The 27,657-nt window shown below is 41.0% G+C and overlaps 1 protein-coding gene across 3 annotated transcripts; it reads left to right on the top strand.

Moving 5' to 3' along the window:
• Positions 1-2,678: 2,678 nt before the first annotated feature.
• Positions 2,679-27,266, top strand: LOC117761854 (myosin-9-like). Of its 3 annotated transcripts, none has more exons than XM_034586170.1 (43): positions 2,679-2,835; positions 7,953-8,143; positions 8,318-8,458; positions 8,577-8,733; positions 9,078-9,105; positions 9,512-9,605; positions 10,046-10,066; positions 11,419-11,511; positions 12,023-12,086; positions 12,481-12,579; positions 12,836-12,976; positions 13,533-13,631; positions 13,778-13,854; positions 14,051-14,245; positions 15,158-15,331; positions 15,567-15,740; positions 16,656-16,770; positions 17,161-17,351; positions 17,575-17,696; positions 18,147-18,216; positions 18,330-18,490; positions 18,609-18,717; positions 19,030-19,161; positions 19,364-19,570; positions 19,659-19,796; positions 19,924-20,047; positions 20,213-20,384; positions 20,625-20,837; positions 21,511-21,655; positions 21,744-21,950; positions 22,074-22,178; positions 22,758-22,910; positions 23,063-23,311; positions 23,693-23,905; positions 24,020-24,232; positions 24,365-24,526; positions 24,925-25,053; positions 25,557-25,645; positions 25,774-25,897; positions 26,011-26,219; positions 26,312-26,420; positions 26,583-26,755; positions 27,036-27,266. In XM_034586170.1, the coding sequence occupies exons 2-43, from the start codon at positions 7,958-7,960 to the stop codon at positions 27,142-27,144; spliced, it is 5,886 nt and encodes a 1,961-aa protein (XP_034442061.1). In that variant the 5' UTR covers positions 2,679-2,835; positions 7,953-7,957; the 3' UTR covers positions 27,145-27,266. The 3 variants fall into 3 exon arrangements, with proteins under 3 accessions (XP_034442061.1, XP_034442047.1, XP_034442055.1); XM_034586156.1 differs by having other exon boundaries at positions 12,836-12,979; positions 13,536-13,631; XM_034586164.1 differs by lacking the exon at positions 2,679-2,835 and having other exon boundaries at positions 7,958-8,143; positions 12,836-12,979; positions 13,536-13,631.
• Positions 27,267-27,657: the final 391 nt, after the last annotated feature.

The raw sequence follows: 27,657 nt of genomic DNA, 5'->3' as shown, positions 1-27,657 counted from the left end.
TTCATTTTAAGTTCACCACAGCTTGAGCTGTGTAAATGTAATGAAGTACTTAAATGTGGAATGAGGAATAATGCTTAAACACATGAGGTTAAAACACAACTGCACCAAACCAAAACCACTAGAATGACACTCAGTAGAACTCATTCCTCTTTCAAGGCCCAACAGTCCCCTTATGACGTATAACGGGTCCCTCTGTGTAAAAGTGGTCAAAGATTCTACTGAGGACGTTTTCTGGTCCGTAATGAAAGAGGCTGAATCAATGTTTTTTTTACAAATGCGGCTTTTGTATCTGGAGAAATCAAACTTGAGCTGATAATAGTCATAAACATCATTGAACACCATAAAGTGCAGTGTGTCTCCACTACACATTATAATGTTAACTCTGTGTGTGTGTGTGTGTGTGTGTGTGTGTGTGTGTGTGTGTGTGTGTGTGTGTGTGTGTGTGTGTGTGTGTGTGTGTGTGTGTGTGTGTGTGTGTGTGTGTGTGTGTGTGTGTGTGTCCTTCTGTTTCATTCATGCTTCAACACGCTGCTCCTACATTTCGAGCAGCCCATATTTGGTGTGTGTGTGTGTGTGTGTGTGAGTGAGATGGATCTACAACAGGACTGGGGGGGGGGGGGGTAATGACAGGGTTTGAAAAGAAACTTTACACCTCAGCAAAAAAAACACAACAAAAGTCCACGCCTCCCTCCACCTCTCTTCTCTGCAGATCTGTTACTCTCTGTCTGCTCTCTCTGACCATATATGGTAGGAAATTAAACCAAAAGCTCATTGGTGGATGAGTGCAGGTATCCATCTCTCCTTGTTTGGGAGATTTCCTTAGGTCTCTTTTGCTTCTGTAAGTTTTGATTTGTGTTTAGAGAGAGATTACAACACTGGAGAATAGTTGGAGTCTATATACTGAAGTGTAGTTGTGCAGCAATTGCACTCATTGATTGATAACTATAAAACAATTGAAACATAAAATACCAAAACATTTCCCAGACAGCAAATAAACATGTTGATTTATCCTCTTAAGATTTACTTCCTGTCTCCACAACTTCTTTTTGTCAAATCTCCACCTCGGACACATCAGCGGTGCCACACCCCTGCTCCTGTTGCAGCTACAACAATGAACATATCTCAACATACTCCCTCTGTCTGAGGCTGTTGATTATTTTTCAGAAACTTTAAGGAACAGGAGTAGAGCAGCTCATGTCAATGTTTATTTGGTTTTATTAGATTTATAAATGAAAACATTTTTAAAGCCATGTTAAAAAGAGCTTAGAGACTGAACACAGCCACCTACGTATCCAGATGTGAAAGTAGAAGTGACAAGTTACAAGTTATGTGCAGATATTCTGAACCACATTGCAATAAATGACTATTTTCATTATCTCTGTTTATTGTTTTCATTAATCCCTTAAGTGTTTTGGTTGTGAAATGTCAGAAAGATGAAATATGTTCTTCTGTTTTTTTCAACGGACAAAGTTCACTAAGAACAGAGGAATCAATGAGTTTTACTTGAATTTCTTTAGTGATTGATTCAAGATTCAAAACTTTATTATCCATTTTCAGAAAACTAGAAAATACTGAATAGTAGTAGGAGTAAACATTTCAAATATAAAAGTTGTAGCTCTATTTCTATATATAAATCTATTTAAAATAGAGAATATTGTTCCATGTGTCTCCGTGTCGACAACACATTCATTACTGGCATCAGAACTTTATAAATGTATCTCAATAATAAAGTCTTCTTGCTCTTTCTGATTCATATTGTAAATGCTGCCTTCAGGGACACATGTACAGCCTGGAAAAAAATGCTAAGAGACTTTTCTGACAGATTACTCCATGTAAAAGTGACATTGGGTCAACAGCTCATTCTTGATATTTTGTGTTCAAATGTTTAAAATTATTGATGTAAACATTTTAATTAATCAAGGCACTCTCACTATGGAAAAAAGTCAAAGACATTTATTGCTGTGGCTAATGCGTGACAAATATTCATCCCAAATGATTTATTTAATGACACAAGAGCTACACAATAAATAAACCTATCTGCTTTAAAGGCCTACTTTTATAATAACAATAATAAAATGAAGAAGAAGAAGAAAAAGAAAAAGAAGAAGTAGAAATGTATTTATATGGCACTTTTTTAACAATGTGACAAAGTGCTTTACCACAAGCAAAGAATGACAATAAAACAAAGGAACAATAACAGAGAAAAAATGAACACGATAGAATTATATAAATAAATAAATAGGTTTAGTCCGGGGTAAATAAGAGCCGATGTATCATTTTGTAAAAGCTTTCATAACAAGAAATATTTTAAGGAGGGATTTAAAAGAAGCTAGACAATTAGTCTTAGTTTAATGAAGAGTGAATTAAATATATCTTTTTACTGTTTTTTTGTTTGTTTTAATCCTTTTTACTGATTTATCTCTTATGTAGTAGTAGAAGTTGTAGTAGTAGTAATAGTATTATTATTATCATTATCATTATCACTATTACTATTAATATAACAATTATTGTTATTATTGTTATTATTATTATTGTTATTATTTCTGTGTAGGACCTTTATGTTTGATTCAGACGCCTTTTAAATCCGGGTTTTTACGTGTAGCCCCTGAACGCATCGCCACGCGGAGGGGGCGGGGCCTCAGACTCACCTGTGAAAAAATAAAAGCGGGCGGATCAAAGGCGGCGGAGGTTCACACCTCAGAGCGCAGACGAGCAGCTGCTGGACCGCATGACGGACTCCCTCCGCCGGACACTGAGCAGTCAACACAGCGGAGCAGACCACGGACACAGGAAGTAGACCCGAGCTCACCCACAGTGCCTGCAGCTGAGAACCAGGTGAGTCCGCTGTTTTTATTACATTTCTACAGGTAACGGTACAATGTCAACAACCAGCTAAGGAGGAATCAACGTTGTTTTAAAGTTTAGTCTAAAAAGTGAGTCGTGGGTGAAGAAGATAGAGGAGAATGTTTAGTTTGTTGCACCTGGACAGATGTTCTCATCAGAGAGAGAGAGAGAGAGAGGGGCCATTTAAACCTGAGCGTGTTCCCTCTTCACTGCATCGTCTCTCCGAATAGTCTCCCACTTCTATTTCCTGTCAGGCGTTACGCTTCACACAAGATGTGTCACCCTTCAACCACCTGTTGGGCATCTGCTACAGCGCAGAGCAACTTTCTCTGTGATGCTCACAAGACTCCAGTGTGACCAGCAACAACACCAGTTCAGAATCATTACTAACTTCATTTGAGCTAAAAAGCGAAAGGAAGTCTGTTCTCTACCCTGTGTGTTTCTGTGGAGTTTACCTGCAGGGACACATGTTTAACCTCAGCTTCGAGGACAGGCTGCATATATTTACAAGGACATCATAATAACATGGTGGTGGTGGTTCAGCAGCTCAGCAGGAAAAACAGGCCCATCCTGTGCTATGGAAATGTAACTTTTCGTCTCAGCCACTCACCATTTAGACTTCAGCTCGTGTTTAACTAGTTTGGATCCTGTGGTGCACATTGTCTGCATTGTTTGTCAAGTGGTTCGTGTGAGGTGAGCTTTCTCTTCCTCTTAATACAATCTGCACACACCCTGCTCAGTGTGTGTCTGTGTGTGTGCGTGTGTGTGTACCCTGAGGATACATTATTGTTGTGTATTCTCTGAGGAGGATTTATCTTCTATACATGATCTTTCGAAAGACATATTTCAACTTGACGTTTGAAAATAGTTTGGTGGTAAGAGCGGAGTCTTCCTCTTTTTGAAATCGCACGCTGTTGCATCTTTAGAAAGAGAACATAACACCCTCCGGTCACTTTGTATACAAGTAAAACATCTTAAATATGTTGACTTATCTGCCTATTTCAAATATTCTGTGCCCTTCCTGCCTGGCCCCACCCTGAACATTTAAGAAATCAAACATCTTCTTCCTCACTGCTCTACAGTCTGGTTAATCCCTGGTGTCTGTGGCACAACAATGTCCATGTCCTTTATCTTTATCTCTTTACTTCACCCCAGCAGCCCCGTATCAGCAGCACGGGCTGCAGATGGCAGGGCTTGGGCTCTCTGCGTTAGGTAAGAGCCATGGAAGGCCGGATAAAGCTGGGATTGACTGGCAGCCAAGAACAGGAGAGCAGGAGAGTGGACATGCTGGATATAAACGTGAAGGATAAGACGGAGGAATTTAGATAGGTGCAGACAATAGGACCGAATGTGCAGCGAAAACTCAGTCTAGAAGGTGGATGAGGGTTAACAAGGTAAGGAGATCTGGGAGGATTCTGTCTCCAGACGTGGTTGAACTAGTCTTTACATGTTGGTTGAAATCCTCATGGAAACACACGCCTCTTAAGAATAAATTTTTCATCCTGATGTCAGCTGGGGTTTGACTGGATGTGATGGATGTTCTACTGCTTGTTTTAATTTTAATTCTTGTTGTTTGCTCTGGATTCAAGGGATAGTGGACGTAGAAGTCGTTTTTGTCATTTTGAACCACAGTGTCAAAATGTGCAGAGACTGTGCAACTTCCTGAGGAAGTTTGCCAATGGTTAACTTTTAGCAGTGAAGCCCCATTGCATGTGAATGTCACAAGTTTTCTGTATGGCCTTAGCGTGTCATTGTTTTTAGTGGTTTTGGCTTATTAATGCTGCGTTCATGCCCTCGTTTAAAGTGTGATAAATGCACGATGTTCTTCCTCGTCCCTGACATGCAGAGAAGCTTCCGATTTCTTCACTCTGCAGGATTTCAGTGCTGCATGATGAAACTGGGAGACGTCGGTGTGTCTGTCCTCCCTCCTCCCCCACTGATCTTCAAGAGTCTGAGCTCATAATGAACTTAGGAGAGACACAGATGACACCTTGTGCACTGATCCCTTTTATCCCTCGCTCTATAAACACCACACACACACCCACACAAGGAAGCAGCTGCTCTATCTAGACAAACATTTATATATAAACATGCATATATATATTCTTTCCCCCTCTGTTATAAAGTATCTGGGCGGTATGAGGATAGAGGCTGGGTACATTTGTCACATACGAATCCTTTAGGACTGAAGGTTATGTTTTTGTATGTTTGTTTGTTAGTAGGATTATACAAATATTACCCAGCTGAGTAATTTTTTTCATTCATGTTTGTGAAGGGGTGGGGCAGGTCCCTAAAAAGAACCCATTTAACATTTTAGGATTTATTTTTTTGTTGCTTTCTTTAACATTGCAAGATGGGGCGTTCAACATATTCGTTGATTTCTCAGAGATTGATTCATGGATTTGTATGAGGAACATGACATGTTTAGGAGTAGGAAGTAGGAGTTTAAATGTGGTTTCATAAGGGGACTAGGCCTTGGTTGAGGTATGCACTTTCTAGTTTCGGTTAAGTGGAACGTATGCATAGTTGGTTGTCTTTAAATGTAACAGTTCATCATTAATATTCATTATTAAAAGCTTTCATATCAGTCGCCCAGTTTATTCAGAGAGCGACCTACAGCCCTCTCTATTCCCTCAGTCTAGTGATTCCTAACCTGGAGGTCAAGAAGAAGAAAAAATTCTCGTATACATCTTGCCTTTTTTTGTAAAAATCATGGTTAATCAAACAATCCATTGAGGGAACCAACTTAATTAGTTTGAGTCTAACTGAAAGCTATAGACAAGGAGTCAAAAGCAAACGCTGCTTTGTTTTAAAAGAGTCAAAAGCTAAAATGATTTGGAGCCACTGCCTTAGTTTGAACAGATAGGATTTAAAAGGTTTATGGAATAACATCCTGTCACACATCGACTTCTTAAATATCATTGAAGACTGTTTTCATTCAACCATAATGATTTAGCAGATTATCCTGTAATGGTTTTATTTAAGATGCTGTTGAATCCAGGTGGTCGATTCCATCTATCTGAGGACATGTTCCACTCTTTCTGATGAGGCATTGAGTCTTTCTCCCGGGTGTGGTTGGGGAATAATGACATTTCTCTCTCTGCCCAGACTTGCCCCAGACATTCCTCCACTGCAAAGACTCCCTCCACCGACCTCTTATCAGGACTCTTACTTTACACAACCAGAGGCTTCACATGCATAGAACCGCCCTCTTCATCCTAAAGTAGAATATGTAATGGCTGCACGTTTGGAAATTGGTGATGTTATAGTAGGATTGATGATGATGAACGGTGGGAGACGGAGGCTGGAATCTGTGGAATTCTGTATAATGAGTTAGTGAGGAAGGAATGTGGGCCGCACAGGGAATAAAGGATGGACAGGTAGAAGAAGAAGAGATGGAGTGGTGGTACTGTAGCGCTCAGGTGAAAAGTTACTTAATTTTGTCTGCCTGTGTTGAGCCACGGGTCATAAACACAGGCATGGATTGAAAGTATAAAAAATGTTTTAGGTTACAGCGTTTTTCTCCTGGTCAGGAAGTAACATGAGGATAGTTCACCGAAAAAAATTCAAATTTTTCGGTGAACTATCCCTTTAGAGCTTCAGTGCAGTCAGGTGTATGGGTCATAGGAAAATAATTTGCATGATGCTCATAGTGATGCAGTTGAACAACATGAGGTGACATCTGTTGCAGAGGTAATGTGCCCAAACCTGTGCTTTACCTCATGACGGTGCAGTACATTTCATCACCTTGAAAAGTTTTGTCTGTGTCAGTGTCTGTGTGTGTGTGTCAGTGTCTGTGTGTCAGTGCTCACACCGTAGTTAGAATATTGACGTGTCACTTGCTTATTCAGTCTAAAATTGACACTTAACTTTCTCACACATTAACTGAAAGTTGTTAACAGTTTTCTGTCTTCCTTCTCTATGTTAATCATAGACTGGATATAAAGATGGACGACATGACTGCTACCCAAAAGATTAGCCAAAGTGTCCTGATCGCCCCCTGGTGACTGGCTGCAGTATTGGTCATAAATCACGCCTCCTCCATGTTAGTGGATGGGACATAGACCGAACTAAAAAGTCAAAGAATACGTCAAAAACATTTATTTTCCGCAAAGTTTGGTTTTAATTAGTTATTTGATGCTATTAAAACACGGTGAAATGCCATGATTGACAGCTGAGACTGAATCGCGATTGGTTGAGCGCATTTATCGGTGGGATCTTGATACAACGCTGCATCCCCCGAATGCGACTGCGCAGACTCTGGCTCCAAATGTGCAAGATGGCAGCGTTCGTATCTAGGAGATTTTGGCTTCATTTCTTGATAGTGGGAGGAGGATGTGCAAACTCGCTTCAATATAACTCAGTCCAAAGCACCATAGAGAATGATGCAGTGTAAGAAACACTAGTAAAACTAATGACACCATCAAGGATACACAATACTCTACATATTACTAAACTATTTTAACGATAGAAATATTTTTACATTTATTTGACTTCAACACTAGATGGATGCCAGGAAATGAGGGATGAGGAGTTTCCCCTGCAGGAGTCGAAATGTTGCAGTTGTATTGTCAGTGTCCTCATGTTTAGAAATCATTCAAGTGAATTATCATTTTACATGCACACACAGTCAAAGACAGCAGTGAGGACTGGGTGCTGGTGAAATATATATTTTTTCTAAATACACAAATCCTGATTCTTGCCCAAGAATAAAATTATTTTGTGCAAGAATGAAATGTACAAAATGTTTTGGTGACTCCTTCAGCAGTGAGTCGTGGACACTTGAACTTATCATGGGGCTGTTTTCACATCTGTGTTTCTTGCACCATCTCATTTGGCAGTTTACAGTTCACCAAATAAATGTTTAGGGCACTTTATGTTGATCACATTTTAGGAATCAGCATTAGTTGAGAGGGATGGAAGAACGCAAATATTCTTAAGGATTATTAAAGTAAACCTTTGTATTATTATTATTGCTGATAATTAATTGTTGGTGAAGTGGTTAAATAACTGTTGCAAACAAATTGGTAGATAATGTGAATCAGAGATGTTCTTGAAAGGTTTTTAAATCCTGTCAGCTAGTTAATGTTTCTCTTTCTCGCCTACAGCTACCATGACGGACGCAGATAAATTCCTGTATGGGGACCGCAGCGGGGTAAACAACCCAATGGCCCAGGCCGACTGGGCCACCAAGAAGCTGGTGTGGGTCCCCTCTGAGAAGCTGGGCTTCGAGGTCGGCTCTCTCAAAGAGGAGCATGGAGATGAGTGTGTGGTGGAGCTCGCTGACTCTGGCAAGAAGGTGAAAAAGCTGAATTTCTCTTTTGAGTCTGAACTTGTTCATATGGTAGCGTTATGATTTAAAAAAGTTATTGTTGTTGGAACACAGTGCTTCAAGTACTTAAAACAAGCAACAATCAGTGTTTCCTTGATCAAAGGGATTTTCTGACATGCGCCTTGTTCCTGTAAATCTCAGGTGAAGGTCAACAAGGACGACATTCAGAAGATGAACCCACCCAAGTTCAACAAGGTGGAGGATATGGCCGAGCTCACCTGCCTGAACGAGGCCTCGGTGCTGCACAACCTCAAGGAGAGATACTACTCCGGACTCATCTATGTGAGTCTGGGTGGATGCATGTGTTTGTGTAGCTGCACTAAGAATGTGCATTTGCATTCAAAACAGAAAGAAGGTGTTTGCCTCCTCCCTGACATTAACTGTCTTCTGTCTCACCCAGACGTACTCTGGTCTCTTCTGCGTGGTGATCAACCCGTACAAGTACTTGCCTATCTACACCGATGACATAGTGAATATGTACAAGGGCAAGAAGAGACACGAGATGCCCCCGCACATCTATGCCATCACAGACACCGCCTACAGGAGCATGATGCAGGGTACCTCAGACTTTTTTTGTCTTTGGCTGTCGTCGACAATGTATGCTAAGATAGACTAAGAGTGTGTATATGTTAATTTGTACATGGTTTTAAGCTGCAACCAAATTTGTATCCATTTATATTGTTTTTGGGGACCAACAGTCCACAAATTTGGGAACAAATAAATATTGTTTCTTTTTTGAGCTGCTGGATCCAGGTTTTCTTTTCTTCGTACATAACGTAATAGCGTAAATAGCAGTTAATTAACACATTTTTACTATACCACCAATTCTACTAATTAATGAGCTTCACTTCATTTCATCTTTGGTCCTGATTAAGACTTTTCTTTTCTTTTTCTCCAACAGATCGTGAGGACCAATCCATCCTTTGCACGTAGGTCTTTTCTGTCATATTTTTTTGCCCGGATTTATATATATATTCCTGTATAATAAGTCAAATTTCATTGTGCAAGGGAGACACATTTTCCCCAGAAAAACAATCAACTTCATTTTCGAGCAGTTCAGCAGCTAATGATCACATTACTTGGTTTTTATCAGCAGATACAATTTGCCTGATTTTCATTAAATTCTGGATATTTTAATGACATTTGTTTTTCGAGCACTTGCAGGATTTTTAATCAATTTATTATTGACCACAGAAACCTTGTTTTTTGATGAATACAATTTTTAATGCCCAATAAGGATCAATGTTGCCCCTGCCACAAAGTTCAACATAATATCTCTTTTAAATAATATTGTATCCCTTTGATTGATGCGACTATTGTCTTATTTTTCTACAGTGGGGAGTCTGGAGCAGGAAAAACGGAAAACACAAAGAAAGTCATTCAGTATCTCGCCCATGTTGCCTCATCTGTCAAATCTAAGAAAGATCAGGTCAGTGAAGTCCTGCAGTTTTTTATATTATTCTTTATTTTCTGAGTGTCCACAGATCACGACGGAACCCTCGCTCTGTTTCCTCTCCTGAATCTCCTGCTCTCTCCTGCCTTCCTCTTCCTCTCTTGTTTGTAGATTTCCATGATTGTCCGTCTCTGTAATGGTGTGTATCTGAGCGAGCTGTGAGGCGACTACTAAACATTCCTTTTTCAGGCCTCAACGTGTCCTCGACGTGTCTGACTCACCTCCGTCACAGATGATTCAAAGTGAAGCAGAGCACAGATCTGTGTGTGTGTTTCTCAAGATTTAAAGTTTCATTAATCATTTCTTATTGATTCATAAGGTGACAGGAGGTGTTACTCTGCAGTAATGTATTTAATCTGTTCTGACATTGGTATCAAATGTGTTTATGTTTGTCTTTTCTTTCACCTCTTCTCCAGGGTAACGCAGTGTTGTCACACGTGAGTTCATCTCTCTGACTCCATACTCATGGTGTCTCGACTCTACTAACAGAAAAGGTTTTATTGTCCTTAGCTGGGTGCTTAAGGAAATGCATCAAATTACTGGAATATTCCTTCAAAGGAACAGTCTGTCTTGAGAAATATGCTTATTCACCTTCTTGCTGGGAGCGGGATGAGAAGATTGAAACCACCCTCATTTTTGTGCAGTATATGATGTTTCTGACTGTAAGCTTAGCATAAACACTTGAAATGGAGAAAAAACATTAGCCTGTGTGAATCCAAAGTGGATTCTGGTTCTCTGAAATTTAATGATTAACAAAATGTGTTAAATCCATACAAACATGAAAATGGAAGAAATGGGTCCTCGCATATGTTCTCGTAAATCTGCAGCATGTTCTTGTTCCCTATGTTCCCAGGCTCTATGCTATGTTAACTCAACTGGCTTCATATTTATTTATTTATTTATTTATACATACATACATACATACATACATACATACATACATACATACATACATACATACATACATACACACACACACACACACACACACACACACACACACACACACACACACTGTGCAGAGGTGAGAATAGTGTCAATCTTTTCATCTCCTGGCAAGAAAGTAAATAAATGCGTTTCCTAAAATCAAAAAAAAAAACCTCTAAATTAATTTTTCTTTTTGTTTTAGATGTGAGTTGGATGAATCATTTAAAAATGCAAATCACCACATTAATCAAAGTGGGTTCAGAGAATAAAGAGGCGTTTGCTCTGAATAGAAGTAGTAAAGCAGTAACCTTATCTGAGGTTGGACTTACCTGTGCCTAGTTTTAGTCGGAAAAAGATTAAAGTGACCCACTTACCCTGCAGCTATGGGTTTTTTTTCTCCTCAATCTGGTCAGACTTGATTTTTGTTATTGTTATGTAGTACTATGTGTACGTGTGGAGTGTTACAGTGCACTCCTGCATTTCCTTTGGGGGATCTTGGCTAACCTTCCTGTGTGCTGCTTGTGTCCTCTTGTTTGTGCATGCATGGACAGGGATGGTCTTACAGGGGTTTTGTGCCTGAGTAGGCTTGCTCTGCTGCGGGAATGTGTGTTGGAATGTGCAGGATTCTGTGTGTGTGTGGCTGCCTGAGAAACGATAGTGTCCCCTGAGGTAATTCTTTTTAATCCGAAGCCTGAATTGTATTTGATAAGCTCATGGAATTGATGGTGTATGCCTGTTTGCTGATGAAAGATTTGCAGCGCTGCAAGAAACTGCATGATTTGAAAGTTGTGCTTTGCAGAGTCATGACAAAGGACTATTAGAGTCTTTAGTTTGCTGCTCTGATTTGTCTCCTTTCCATCAGGGGGAACTGGAGAAACAGCTGCTGCAAGCAAACCCCATCCTTGAGGCCTTCGGCAACGCAAAGACCGTCAAGAACGACAACTCCTCAAGATTTGTAAGATCGACTTCAAGCCCTTTATCTTTCAAGTCTTGCATAAAAAAAAAAGTTAAAGTATTTGAGTCATTTTATTTAAATTGCAGAAAAACAATTACAAACCTCTTTGATATTAAAACTAGAATGGTACTCAGTAGAGCGCTAATATCCGCCATGGACCAACAGTCCCCTCAAATTCAATTAAACTGCACCAAATCGCACACGCTTATAAATATCAGTCCCCTTAATATGACTTTTTCCCAGTTATTTTCTGGAAAGTCTGTGAAAAGGTAAAAATGCGCTCCATCTTGCAAAGTTAAAGAAACTGAAACATTGTGAGGCACTCCCTGAACTGGATCTGTACCAAAATTTGATGGGTTCTTTCTTGGCTCTTGTCTCATCCTACTAAGTTTCATGGAAAGTTTTTTGGGGGGACTGTAAGAGCTGATTGAGAAACTAGGTTTTAAGGGTCAACTGTAAAAAAAGTTTAAGTTTAGTGCTGCCTATCAACATGTTTTAATTTCTTTTTCAGGGAAAATTCATCAGGATCAACTTTGATGTCAATGGATATATTGTTGGGGCCAACATTGAAACTTGTATCCTTTTAAAAATATATATATATTCCTTTTATAATTTTTCAGCAGTTTCCATCGGGGTTGCTAGGTTACCCTGGGGCAAAAATGAACATCCCTTCAGTATGTTTGAGCTTTAGTGCTTTCCTGCCCAATGTTTACTGTCGTTTACTTCATTTGACTCTGTAAATATAGAGTATTTACCATGTAACCATGATGTGAACTGACATATTAAAAGTAAAAGAAGAATAGTGTCTGACACTCCGGATGTATAAAGTTATTTAGTTGTTGATTATGCCTTGTCTTCCATATAACCAAAGAAATACCACAAATTAGTTGCTACACAGACAATCAAGGGACCTCCTCACTGCACTTTAAACATGTTGTTGCATTTGTGTCCTTGACTAAATGTTGTCAGATCTGCTGGAGAAGTCTCGAGCCATCAGACAAGCTAAAGAGGAGAGGAGCTTCCATGTCTTCTATTACATGTTGTCAGGAGCAGGGGAGAAGCTGCGCAGTAAGCACTCAAACTTTTTCTCTACAATGTAAACACATTAAACTGGGCTTTGTGACAGACTAATTCAAGAGCAGCCACACCTATGAAACAGGAATCCATGAGAAACTTGTAGAAGTGCATGTGAAATAACTGATTGGGCCGATATGACTGAGGTTCCCTTTTCTCTGTTCAGTTACTATAGTGGCTGCTGCAAAGCAGCAAGTTAATTTTACAAAAATATTATTAAAATGATTATCTGGTGTGTTCCTCTCTCCAGCTGAGTTGTGTCTGGAGGATTACAGCAAGTACCGTTTCATGTCGAATGGGAACGTGACGATTCCAGGACAGCAGGACAAGGACATGTTCACTGAGACCATGGACGCCTTTGGGATCATGAGCGTCCCAGAGGAGGAAAGAATTGGTAACCTCCTCCTTTTTTCTTTTTTTTTAAATATATAAGTAACAATTTACTTTCGCTGTCATTTAAAGGTTCCCTGTGACATCTAGTGGTGCTTTAGAGCTATTATTACTTGTTTTTTCTCCTGTTTTGTTGATCTCCTGAATGTACATGATACACACATGTCAATGTATGACACAATACACTTTTCTGCCAATGGCTTCATTCTACACTGATCACCAGGTCACAGTGAAGAGTTGACCATACTTCCATGGCCACTGAGCGTTGCACACTCGTTCTGGTCACACGTACGTGCCCAAGGGTCCATTCATACTGAAACGAGGGTCTGTGTTGGGTTGGATATATTGTACAGACAGCAAGGTCACAAATTTTGGGCTGCACGTGGACGCCCTCATATGGGTTCATGTGTACCCTAGTAGACATGGGTAGATGACGTCATTATGTCACAAGGACCATGGAGGACCCCAGAGGCCGTGAATTCGCCTTAACATGTAAAGATGCATCATCTTGAGTCCGGGGGCAGAGAAAAAGACACTGACCTCTTATGTTTGTTGGTCAGGTCTGTTGAAGGTGGTGTCGGCTGTGTTGCAGTTGGGGAACATGACCTTCAAGAAGGAGCGTCACTCTGACCAGGCGTCCATGCCTGACGACACCGGTAAACACATTTACACAGACATACACTGATCAACTTCTTTTCCTCTCTGCATTGCTCTTTGTCTCACCCCATCTGCAAAACCTTCCTTATTCAGTCATCTCCCTCTTGTACATCCTCCATTGTGACCCCGATGTTTTACCTTCCAGCTGCCCAGAAAGTGTGTCACCTGCTGAGCATCAATGTAACCGACTTCACACGAGCGATCCTGACCCCCAGAATCAAGGTCTGTACACTAATCAATACACAAAGGGTTATTTAGGTATTGTCTGGACATTGAAAGATAGTTTTCAAACTTTAGTTTCAACCTGGTGTTTACTTTGTTTCTTGGTTCAAAATAAACAAAGACTATGTAATCAGAAGTTTTCAGGCAATGATAAATTTAGTATTACAGTATGACACTGGTATATTTCTTTCTCCAGGTTGGCAGGGACTACGTGCAGAAGGCCCAGACTCAGGAGCAGGCTGAGTTTGCTGTCGAAGCTCTGGCCAAAGCATCGTACGAGAGGATGTTCCGCTGGCTGGTGATGAGAATCAACAAAGCCCTGGACAAGACCAAGAGACAGGGAGCCTCCTTCATTGGCATCCTGGACATTGCTGGATTTGAGATCTTTGAGGTACAGTGTTCACGATTTGACCCTGCTGGTTATGAATTATAACTGTGGTTCTATGATTATAGACAGAGCCGTTAAGTGGGGCTGTTATGGCTCAGACACTGTCTATGTGTGTTTGTACCAGAAAAGATGGAGTCTGTTTTTAATGCTGCTTTTACCATCTCCTTCAATTTATTTAAATTATTCCATTGTGCATTTTTTGGTCAGACAAATTATTGGATCCATATTAAGGAAAAACAATTCTGAGATTTCAAGAATAAAGTTGGACTTTATGAGACTAAAGTCAAAATAAAATAAAGAAAAGGTTTAATTAACCCCTAACCCTACTTATGATAATGTGGTTCTGATGAGCCATTGATAATAATGTCAAGAAGATTGAGCTGCTCTCTTCTTTTAAACGTCTCTTGAATACAAGCCCATTTTAGCTGCTTTGTCCATCTCTGTGACAGCGCACTTAACTACAGAAGTGAATAAACATACTGGTCCCTGAACAACTAAACATACTGGTCCCTAAATGAATTTCAGAACAGAGAGAGCAGGAGGAAATGTTAGAAAGGGGTCAAAACTTAAAGATGATTCCCAGTTTGGAGCAAAAGGAGAAACATTCCTCTTCTACCATAGATGTACAGTATATCAGTCATGTTGTACTGTAGCTCCATCCAGTTATCACTTTCTTTAAAATACAAATAATCTATTTTCGGTGTGGTATTTAATATTGTGTACATTATGATATTTGTTAAGCAAATTAAAGATAATCGCAGATATTAAATACAAATTTTACAACTAAATTATTGTCATTATTGAATAGAGAAAATGGTCAAAAATGCCAATTGAATAACAAGATGACAGTTGAAAATCATTATTTTGGTCTGACCGTCCAAAAACCTTTTTTGTTTTTCTAATTCTCTCCGACAGTTGAACTCGTTTGAGCAGCTGTGCATCAACTACACCAATGAGAAGCTGCAGCAGCTCTTCAACCACACCATGTTCATCCTGGAGCAGGAGGAGTACCAGAGGGAGGGCATCGAGTGGAGCTTCATCGACTTTGGTCTCGACCTGCAGCCGTGCATCGACCTCATTGAAAAACATGTAAGATGTCCCCCTGTTATTGTTCCTCCTCAAGTCTGATACAAATAACCCATCTGTCTTCACCTGTCATTACACTTCAGATTTACAAACTTTCTGCAGAAGTCACTTTCGTTTTCTGCAGAAAACAGTTGTGTAACACAAGCTGAGGCATGAACCTGCACATGGATCCTGTTAACCTGCAAACTGCCGTATATGTCACATGTCCTCCTGTTTGTTTTTCTGCTGATGCTCACAGGCCGGTCCTCCAGGCATCCTGGCTCTGCTGGATGAAGAGTGTTGGTTCCCCAAAGCCACAGACAAGTCGTTTGTGGAGAAGGTGGTTCAGGAGCAGGGAACGCACCCCAAGTTCCAGAAACCCAAGAAACTCAAGGACGATGCTGATTTCTGCGTTATGCACTATGCTGGAAAGGTTACTGAAGATAACTTCTTATAAAAAAAATATATATATTTTCTTGGAAAAATTCTAATACATTGAACATGAACATTTACACTTTGATACACACATCCCCCTACCCAAAACACTAGGGTGAGACACTTCCTTCATCCCTGTTGTGAGGGCTCTTAAAAGATTCTCTGATATTAATCTCTCAGGCCATTTGCACCAACTAGTCTCATGCGTGGTCTCACGCTAAGTCAGGTGTAACTTGGCATTCTAAGGTTAACCTCATAGTTACGCCAGTTGCACCATCTAAGCTTAAGTCTTCTTTTCACTTAGACCAGTTGTAAATATTACGTCTGGTCAGGAGTGGATGTAAAGTCAAATTTTAAGCCAGTAAACGCAGGTTAAGTTAGTAATTTACTCAGTTGCGCAGTTACCATCTTGGTTTTTACAAGTCCAGAGTCGGCGATTGTCTCCATGGTAACCGAAGAGGTTCTTAGATGTTTTACTTGCATAAAAGCAGTTATGAAACGGTGTAAAAATACACACGTTAAACCAGTGCAAAAACATTTAAAAAGCAAACTACATTCTATATGTTTAAGTAGTGTGATCTGCAAGAACAATTTAATAAGCTGTTTATTTGAGCATCTGTGCTGTAACTAGTATTGATAACTGTCGTAAATCCTGCGCATTTAACTCTAATGTAGTAAGAGTAGATGTATAAAATGGCATAAAAGTGAAATACTCTGTGGTATAGTGTATTAGTACTCGGTTACTTTTCACCACTAGATGGCTGAAAAGTAATGACATACTTATGGCTAAACAAGTACACAATATTTGGCTCAAACAGGAACTTCTTTTCCAATGACATGGCTCACACATGCTGACATGCACTGTGCACTATGTCCAGTTCTTCATCATGAACGTGGCTCTCCTCTGCTGCAGGTGGACTACAAAGCAAACGAGTGGCTGCTGAAAAACATGGATCCACTGAATGAGTGTGTGGCCTCTTTGCTCAACCAGTCTACTGACAAGTTTACTGCTGATCTGTGGAGAGACGGTAAGTGTTGTAGCTGAATTTATCCACACCCTCATTCTCAGGTATCACACCGTTTGAGAATGTCACCGAACAAAAGAAAATGTTGAATTTCTTAACTAAGTTCTAAATGATTTTTAAAAAGTATCTATTAAATCCAGACTACTACTGACGGTGTACAAGAATTTAACTAGATGTTTTGCATTTTTCTACTGTGCACTAGACAACATAAGGTCGTGACTTTAAAATGTCCCTCATTTTATTGCTAGGAAAATATCAATACTAGATCGAACATACTGTGATTATATTCTACATGTTTGACATTCAAACATGTTTATTTGAGAAACTAAGACAGATTTTTTTCATAAAACACATGGTTAAGACATAATTGCTCTTTTTGTTGTGTCTTCACAGTGGACCGTATTGTGGGCCTGGACAAAGTGGCAGGAATGTCAGACTCCATTCATGGGGCGTTGAAAACCCGTAAGGGCATGTTCCGCACTGTGGGCCAACTGTACAAGGAGCAGCTGAGTAACCTGATGACCACACTCAGAAACACCAACCCTAATTTTGTGCGCTGCATCATCCCCAACCACGAGAAGAAGGTACTGAACAAAGGTCGACACTCACTAATCAATACAGGAGTGTCGGGCTCTACTGTGACGCAAAATTAAATTTGATGAACTAATAATGTGAACGTTTGCCTGTCTGAGGCAGAAAATGAACTGTATTAAAGACAATGTATTTTTAAACATCCACCAATAAAACAATAGGAGACATTACATTAACAGATCTTTGATTGTTGTCTTTGTTTGTTTCTTCCTCTAGGCTGGTAAACTGGAGTCTCACCTGGTTCTGGACCAGCTGAGGTGTAATGGAGTCCTGGAGGGGATTCGCATCTGCAGACAGGGCTTCCCCAACCGCATCGTCTTCCAGGAGTTCAGACAGAGGTAACGAACAGCAGATGTTTTCTTTTTCTTTTTGCAAAAGAGGCAGCTCAGGGCTGCTGGTTGACACTGATAGTTGAAAGAAGAACCTGTCCCTTCTTCCAAGGGTATAGATGAGACCACACAAAAACACATAGGAGGGAAAATGCAAGAATATCAGATGACATGTAAGAAGTGTACACAGCATATAGACGGACACAGCATGACAGCAACTTAGGATTCATCAGGAAATGTCAAAAAAAATTTTTTTGAAAGAGACTTAAATACACTAAAAGGAATTTCACTTTCAGTTTATATCCCTCTAAAGTAAAACAAACATTTACATAACTTAAAACTTAATAGTGACACATACTGATGCTTAACCCAGCCCAATAAGCATGAACAAAAAAAGTCTGTATACTTTTTGTAGAAAAATACTCCTTTGTTATTTAATTCTGCTTGTCTGTCTCTCAGGTATGAAATTCTCACTCCAAGCGCTATCCCAAAGGGCTTTATGGACGGCAAGCAGGCCTGTGTGCTCATGGTAATAACAGTTTCTCATTTTCAGAAGTGAACAGCTCATCATATGAGGGGAAACTTCTTCTCTTTACCTTGTCAGGACTCTTCGCTAAGTCACCTCTCTCTTCTCCGTATCAGGTTAAAGCTTTAGAGCTGGACCCCAATCTGTTCCGCATCGGTCAGAGTAAAGTGTTCTTCAGAGCTGGAGTCCTGGCTCACCTGGAGGAGGAGAGAGACATAAAGATCACTGATGTCATCATCAGCTTCCAGGCCTGGTGCAGAGGATATGTGTCCCGCAAGTATGAAAAATCAACTCGCACCAAAATATATTTTTATCAGTCAACATATGTAAATTCTTTATACTGTACTCTTTTAAATTATGTTTAAATGATGTGTTTTTTTTTTTTATTTCTCTAGAGCCTTTGCCAAGAGACAGCACCAGCTGACAGCAATGAAAGTTATCCAGAGAAACTGTGTAGCTTATCTCAAACTCCGGAACTGGCAGTGGTGGAGGCTTTTCACTAAGGTAAGAGATGAATGAAGGAAGTTACAGTTTAATTGTATTTCAAGCAGCAGTAGATCCGACCATGCTAGTGTCATGGTCATGACCATAACAAATCTCATTAATATACAGCATTTTGATAGTTAAATAAATTATTTTGCAAACACAGATAAAAACTCTTTACAACAAAAAGCACATAAATAAGACATTTTCCTCTGAAACTATTTTTTTTTTTTTATCTGAGTCTTTTTAAATAGTTTCCCATGAGAGTGCTATTTCAACCCCACAATCCCTCTGTTTCAGTAATGTTGGATGAACTTTTATTTTTTCCTGTAGGTGAAGCCTCTGCTGCAAGTGACTCGGCAGGAGGAGGAGATGCTGGCCAAAGATGATGAGCTGGTGAAGGTGAAGGAGAGACAACTGCACTCGGAGGTTCAGCTCAAAGAGTTTGAAACCAAGCAGCAACAGGTAGGAGCCCGTGTGAGCGTAATCCAGTCTGGTTTTCTAGATTTATGTGAAGAAGAACAATTTACTTGCAGGTTTTCTTCCGAGAGTTCTGAGATTGTGGCAGATCTTCAAATCTGTCACTAACACACCTCATTATGACAATTGTTGGATTATTCTGATGTTATAATCCATTCTTTCTCTGACTTCGACTCCCCTCTGATAGCTGAGTGCTGAGAAGTTGGCTCTTCAGGAGCAGCTCCAGGCAGAGACAGAGCTGTGTGCCGAGGCTGAGGAGATGAGATCGCGTCTGGCCACCAGGAAGCAGGAGCTGGAGGAGATCCTTCATGACCTGGAGTCTCGCCTGGAGGAGGAGGAGGAGAGAGGCACTCAGATGCACACAGAGAGGAAGAAGATGCAGCAGAACATCACGGTCAGTACTCTGGGATGCAGAATGTATTTTTTTTTTTTTTTTTTCTTGAATGCATTAACAATGCCGATTATTTGGGTTGTTCATCCAGGATCTGGAGCAGCAGCTGGATGAGGAGGAGGCGGCCAGACAGAAGCTTCAGCTGGAGAAGGTCACCATGGATGCCAAGCTGAAGAAGATTGAGGAGGAAGTCATGGTGCTGGATGACCAGAATGGCAAACTAAACAAGGTCTTGTACAACACACTAATTCTGAACCAGTGCTTTAGAGTATTTCTGTGAATACCAGAAATATCAGAAACAAATATTTGCACCTGAGAAAACAAATGCAATTTTGCTTGTTTTTATATGACCTCAGGAGAAGAAACTGCTGGAGGACAGGATCTCTGAGTTCACCACTAACTTGTCTGAGGAGGAAGAGAAGTCTAAAAGTTTACAGAAACTCAAAAATAAACATGAAGCCATGATCACTGATTTGGAAGGCAAGCATCTGTTTTTCATTATTTCATATTTTTGGACACTGAACAACAAAGTACACCAGTACATTAAACATTTTAAAGTATTATGCTCGTATTATACCCTCGCAATAATTACAAATTAAACTAGTAAATTGAACCTTTTGTGTTTCTGTGTATTCTCTCCTGTAGATCGTCTGAGGAAAGAGGAGAAAGTGCGTCAGGAGTTGGAGAAGAACCGTCGTAAACTTGAGGGAGACTCCACGGAGCTCCACGACCAGATTGCAGACCTGCAGGCTCAGATCGCTGAACTCCGAGCTCAACTGGCCAAGAAGGAGGAGGAACTGCATGCTGCACTGGCTAGGTTAGCTTTCTGTTGATTTAACTGTAAGGTAACGTTCCAGTGGAAAAATCTACTTTCAGTTGCAGGATGCAAACTTTAGAATAAAAAAAAAATGACCCCCACTGTTACAAATGTTAACTTTGCATTTTAAAAATCCCTTGTTTGGGGACATCATTCCATTTGAATATCTCCCATCCCATCCAACGTTCACTCAAAGTGCCAGTCAGTCTCATTTCCTCCTCTCCCTCTCCTCACCTGCAGGATAGAGGAGGAGGCTGCGGCCAAGAACACAGCCCAGAAGAACATCAGAGAGCTGGAGGCCCAGATCTCGGAGCTACAGGAGGATCTGGAGCTGGAGAGGCAGGCACGCTCCAAGGCTGAGAAACACCGCAGGGACCTGGGAGAGGAGCTGGAGGCTCTCAAGACTGAGCTGGAGGACACGTTGGACTCCACGGCAGCACAACAGGAGCTCAGGTAACCATCAAGCTTATGTAGACATTTTACATTTTTACAATTTACAAGTTTTGGAAAACACCTAAATGATTAGTTGACTGAATTTATAGAGTACCATACTGTATGGCTCTGTATACTACTCCACACAGAGTTAGATGGACAGACTGTGATCATGTGGAATAAACAGACTGTATAAAAAGATGGAAGACATGGCAGCTCCCCATAAGTGTTGCGAAAGAGTCTCCATTGTCCCCTGGTCGCTGGCTGCAGCATAGGTCATAAACACTGGCTGCTCCATGTTAGTGGAGGGGACATGGACCAAACTAATACATTTTTCTCTAATGGTTTTGAATGTTCAATTGCTTTCTTATGCTCAGCTTTCCTGGTAAGTTTGGTTTTATTTTGATATTTGATCCTACAAAAACATGGTGAAACGTCATGATAGACGGCTGGGATGGACTCATGGTTGGTGGAGCATGTGTATCGGCAGGACATTGATACCTCTGCTCCATCCCTCAATTGCTACTGCACAGACTCGGGGCTCCTAATGATGTCATCGGCACAAGTGGAGAAACATTGTCCATCTTTATTTACTATCTATGTTCTACAAAGACTGAGGGCAACATGCTACATAGATTTTGTTTCTCTTTTGTCCTCATCTCTTTCTTTATTCGTTGACATTTTCTCTCTCCAGGTCGAAGCGAGAGTCAGAGGTCACCAGCCTGAAGAAGACAGTGGAGGAAGAGGCAAAGATCCACGAGCAGCAGATGGCTGACATGAGACAAAAGCACAACCAGGCATTTGACGAGCTCAACGAGCAGCTGGAACAGGCTAAAAGGGTAACTAGTGTTGTGTCCGACTAGAACGATACCCGAGCTTAACACAGTTCTGAACAGCACCAGTAACATGCCTCACGTGTGCCTGTAGAACAAGGTATCGGTGGATAAAGCCAAGCAGGCCCTGGAGAGCGAGTGGAACGAAGCGCAGATCGAGCTAAAGACTCTGACGCAAGGAAAGGGAGACTCCGAACACCGCCGCAAGAAGGCCGAGTCCCAGGTTCAAGAGCTGCAGGTCAAATTTGTAGAAAGTGAGCGACAGAGGCAGGATTTCTCCAGCAAGCTGACAAAGTTACAGGTACTGATCTCTGAGAGGTGGTTCACAGGTGCAGGAGTGTGTGAGCACTTGTGATGGTGTTTAAAATGTGATGTTTGTGATGATATTCCCCAATTCAATTGTCTTTTTCTGTTTGGTGTCTAGACGGAGCTGGACAATGTGAACTGCGTCCTGAGTGAAGCAGAGGGCAAGAACGTCAAAACCAGCAAAGACCTTTCTTCTTTCGAGTCTCAGCTGCAGGACACACAGGTACAAACACATCCACATGTGGTGGTCACTACTATTGCTACTATTTTCTTTAACACATTCATGTACATCTTGTAATAATAGAATAAATATATACAAAACACACTAAACATTCATTAGTTCAAAAGATGGTTTGTTGTTTCTCTCTTTTACATTGTAAACACTGGACACACTATTGTGACACAACTTTGCAACATGTGAAAATAACTGAATATTTTTTAGAGAAAACTAACCGAGCCCGACCCAAACCCGAAAGGGTAGACAGCTCAGCCAACATGACTGAACTCGACTACCATTTCTAAATTTGTCTGCAGGTTGGGTGTCCAGGCTCTAATACTTAACACATAATTGACTGCATTTGCATTAAAAGTCACTTTTCTGACAGTGTTAACTCGGTCAAATCTGAATACAAAAACATACAGAGCTTCTTTTTTTATTATTAATCATACACTTTCAATATAACTTTCAATATATTGAGTGTCCATGGAAGATAAATATCCATGCTCCTTAAGGCTTAAGACAGTGGTAAAACTGCAAACAGGAGCTTCTCATGACTCTTCTTTTCTCTTCTCTGAACTCCAGGAGTTGCTCCAAGAGGAGACTCGTCAGAAGCTTGCGCTCTCCACCCAGCTGAGGCAGCTGGAGAGTGAGCAGAACAGCCTGCGGGACATGCTGGAGGAAGAGGAGGAGAGCAAGAAGAACGTGGAGAAGCAGGTCTCCACTCTGCAGGCCCAGGTTGGTCCACAGTGTCATCTTTTAAGTCTTTGGATAACTGTCGGACTTCTTCTTATTGCACATTAGCTTTGATACTTTCCTCAAGAGTCAACTATGCTGCTTAACTTTCCCATATTTCAGCCCTTCTGATTCCTCCTCTTCTATGTCCTTAGTTGGCAGAGACGAGGAAGAAGCTGGAACAGGAGGCTTTGAACCTGGAGGGCACAGAGGAGGGCCGCAAGCGAGTCCAGCGGGAGGTGGACAGTATGATGCAGCAGCTGGAGGAGAAGTCGTCCGCTTACGACAAACTGGATAAGACCAAGACTCGTGTGCAGCAGGAGCTGGATGATCTCCTATTGGACCAGGACCACCTGAGGCAGACCGTCTCAAACTTGGAGAAGAAGCAGAGGAAGTTTGACCAGGTATCATGTCAACCGTGTGGTTTTGTTCATAGAAAATGTTGATAATATCTTTGTTTCTAGTAACATTTCTTAACCACGTGAGCCCAGTTTGATGTTTTAAACAATAAGGAGGTCTTGTGTTTTTTTGATTATAGATTATAGTAATGGTTTAAGATCTCAACCACCAGTCAGCAACTTTTGTAGTTTAGTTAAATATCCCACATTTTTTGTTCGGCAGTTAAAACCCTGTATCTCTAATTACCTTGTATGTTTTTGTGTACCTACATGGATTTAAAAATATGTCCCCTTCGATTATTAGAAAAAGGGATTGTTGCTTATCAAAAATGTACATTTTGACATGTAGATTCTTAACTGCCCCTCCTAATCTGGTCCCTCTCTTAGATGCTGGCAGAGGAGAAAACCATTTCTACTCAGTACGCTGAGGAGCGTGACAAGGCCGAAGCTGAGGCCAGGGAGAAGGAAACACGAGCGCTGACGCTGGCCCGTGAGCTGGAGACTATGACAGACCTGAAGAGCGAGTTGGACCGGGCCAATAAGACGTTCAAAGCTGAGATGGAAGATTTGGTCTCTTCCAAGGATGATGTCGGCAAGAGCGTAAGAGAAAAAACTAGCAATTTTGAAAAAAAATTAGAGTAGGTTGTTGCTCTATTACTGCCTCTCGTTATTGCCCGAGAAAAATACTGAATATGTACAATGCATCCTTGTCAGGTTCATGAGCTGGAAAGGTCAAAGCGTGCCAATGAGCAGCAGCTGGAGGAGATGAAAGTTCAGCTGGAGGAGCTGGAGGATGAGCTGCAGACCACAGAAGATGCCAAACTGCGTCTTGAGGTCAACATGCAGGCAATGAAGGCCCAGTTTGACCGAGACCTGCTGGCCAGAGATGAGCAGGGAGAGGACAAGAGGAAACAGCTTGTTAAACAGGTAAAGGACAGGAACCTATACTGTCTGACATGCACTATTAGTTTTCTTTCTTTTTCCACAAATACTTGAAGGGTTGTAAATAACATTTTCATTGTTTGCAAGAAGCAGTGAATCGTGATTTGACTCTTTCAGGTGCGGGAGATGGAGGTCGAGCTGGAAGATGAACGTAGGCAGCGTTCACAGGCTCTCTCATCTAAGAAGAAACTGGAGCTGGACATGGCAGAACTTGAGGTCCAGATCGACACTGCCAACAAGGGTCGTGATGAGGCCCTCAAACAGCTGAAGAAACTCCAGGTAAAATAAACGCGTATGCCTACACATTTCAACACACATACATGAGCTAAACTAAATAAATAAGATGGATCATCTATAAGAGAAGCCCTTATTAGAATGGCAGAGAGTAGCGTGCATGCCTCGGCCAAGACCAAACATTTTCTCACACTAAAGCTGAATTTTTGTATTATAACACCATAAATGTAAAATTTAACATCCATACATTATTGTCTTAGAAATTGATGCACAACTGTTCTGTATTTTTTTGCATTACGCTGCTGACAAACAAGGTTGAAAACCTAAACTCCCTAGCGAACACTGGACAGTTGGCCTGTATAAATAAAGTCTTACATACACAGATTGAATACCCTTCAGAGTGATTGGTGTCTAACTTCAGTGTGTGCATGTCCACTCTCCAGGCCCTGATGAAAGACCAGATGAGGGAGGTGGAGGAGCTGCGTATGTCCAGAGATGAAGCCATCAATGGAGCCAAAGAGACTGAGAGGAAGCTCAAGGCCATGGAGGCAGACGCCCTGCACTTCCAGGAGGTACGTATGTAACTATGGAAACAAGCTGGCTGTATTTGGATAAGGTAGTAGGTCGGTGTATGTTACTTCCAATTAAGTTTACATACAAAAATGACCATCATGGACATGAAATCATTTGACTCAGGAGGAAATTATTTAGGAATGTATTTACTGGTTGCATTGCTCCAGCTGTTGTTTGATGTATGGCAATCATAGCACATCATTTCCTATTGATATACAATAACTATATGCACTTTATCATTTAATACTAACTGCCACAATCAAACACTGCCATCTGGTGTCAAGCTTCCAGGTTGTTTTCCTTGTGTTGGATTGAAAGAAATGCTGCATTAAAACCAGACAGGTCACAAAACACGTAAATGGATGATTTATATCTCAAGATATGTGTTTATAATGGCATTAGAACACCGTCATTCAAGTTTCTTTTTTGACTTTGTCTTAACTTGGCTCAAATTTTAAGTCTTAAGTCTTAATATACAATATGTATCTTCTACTTCCTCCAGGAAATAGCCACTGCAGAGAAACTCAAGAGACAGGTCCAGACAGAGAGAGATGAGCTCCAGGAAGAGCTTAACGGCAGTAACTCCAAAAAGTATGAACCAGACACTTAACGGCATCGATTTGAACTTGCATGCATGGTCGTTTTATGCATTAAAAGCAAATCCATAAGTTTGTATATGTAAGTCATCACATCTCCTCCTACTCACATGTTGTTGCCAGTTCTCTGCTGGCTGACGAGAAGAGGAGACTGGATGCTCGTATCACCCAGCTGGAGGAGGAGGTGGAGGAAGAGCAGCTCAACACAGAGATGATGAATGACCGTCTGAAGAGAACCACACTGCAGGTGAGGGCGTGCAGTATCTCATATGTTGAATGACCGCAACATATAAAGGAAACTCAATTTAATCAAAACAACAGAATAAGAACAAAAAATCACTACTTTCTCTCTGGTATTAGACTGAACAGTTGACCACAGAACTGTCAAGCGAGCGCAGCAACTCTCAGCGGCTGGAGGGGGCTCGCTCCCAGCTCGATCGCCAGAATAAAGAGCTGAAACTGAAGCTGCAGGAGCTTGAGGGAACCATCAAGTCTAAGTATAAGTCCTCCATCACCGTCCTGGAGGCCAAGATCGCTCAGGTGGAAGAACAGCTCGACACCGAGTCTAAGTGAGTGTCAGTGTGAAGATCAGTTGTGGACTCTCAAAAAACAAAATGAAAAGGTTTACATTATGGAATTTGCTTTTCTCTGCTTATTCCAGGGAGCGTCAGCAGGCCTCCAGGCTGGCCAGACGGGCGGAGAAGAAGCTGAAAGAGGTCTTGCTACAGGTGGATGATGAGAGGCGCAACACGGATCAATACAAAGACCAGGTAAGCCTCGATGTGAATCCTCCTGTTACTTCTTAATTTAGAGATTGTTAAAGAACAAAAGATTTATTGTGTGGGTTGATCCTGACTTGAATCCTTCCTGGTCCTCTGAATATATGTTTTGGGAAATTGTCAATCATCACAATGTGAACCCTCTGTCTGCAGGCGGAGAAGACTAACAGCCGCATGCGTCAGCTGAAGCGTCAGCTGGAGGAGGCCGAGGAGGAGGTGACACGAGTCAACGCCAAATGCAGGAGGCTGCAGAGGGAGGTGGAAGAAGCCACGGAGTCCACAGACGTTATGAATCGTGAAGTCAGCACTTTGAAGAGCAGGCTCAGGTAGAGTCTTCAACATTTACTTTTAACTAAAATAAACCAGAGTGGCACTTAGTAGAGTGCATACCTCCGGCAAGACTCCCCAGTCTCACACTCATAGATGTCAGTTCCCTAAATGATTCCGTGTGAAATAAGTGAAAAAGTCCAAACTCCCTATCTTGTTATTCTAAATATGCCTGTTGAACATGTGCCTCTTGGTGAGTGGCATTGTTAGAAAAATAAAAAAAAATGCCAGCAGTGTTTATTTGGTACTAATGTCCCACACACATTGTTTATTTTATAGACGCGGAGATGGGAATTTAAACACGCGTCGTGCCTATTCTCGCACCGGCCTGGAAAGTGACGAGGAGGTGGACGTGCCGACTGAAACATCAGAGAATGCAGTTGAGTGAGCAGAGGAGCACCAAGAGGGAAATATTACGACCACAGTCAACATGCAGATATAATAAATCAGTAGCCTTGCAACCTGAGAGGATTTATCCTTTTATTCCCCTTAACAGACTTTTTACCCATATTGTTACTTCCTGTATAATGCATTTATATTTGGCCAAATAATGTACTTTGTGAATGTGAGCAAAGTTTTTCTCCACAGGCTTTACAGATAATTTTCTAGGTCTTTTCTTCTATGTAATGGGTATATTATAAAATGGTGCTCCTCTGACCAGCCGTTTCCTTTGTGCTTGAGGTTTATGTGCTGTTACTTGACCATTTTGGGGGAGAAACACTGGTCATTTTATGCTTATTTTGCACACAAATTTGGGTCTATTTTTTTTTTTAGTTTAGTTTAGTTGTGAAGCCGTTAGAAAGTGCTTTCACATTTGCTAGTGTCGGTAGAAGTCTGTATTGTATGCTGTTACTCTCACTGTTATCCTTTCAATGTTCTTACCTCAACCAAAACTGCACAA

Source organism: Hippoglossus hippoglossus, chromosome 1 (assembly GCF_009819705.1).
Source record: "Hippoglossus hippoglossus isolate fHipHip1 chromosome 1, fHipHip1.pri, whole genome shotgun sequence".
NCBI classification, from domain to species: Eukaryota; Metazoa; Chordata; class Actinopteri; order Pleuronectiformes; family Pleuronectidae; genus Hippoglossus; species Hippoglossus hippoglossus.
The sequence above is the reverse complement of the archived record's forward strand: the minus strand, read 5'-3'. Positions and strand labels throughout refer to the sequence as shown.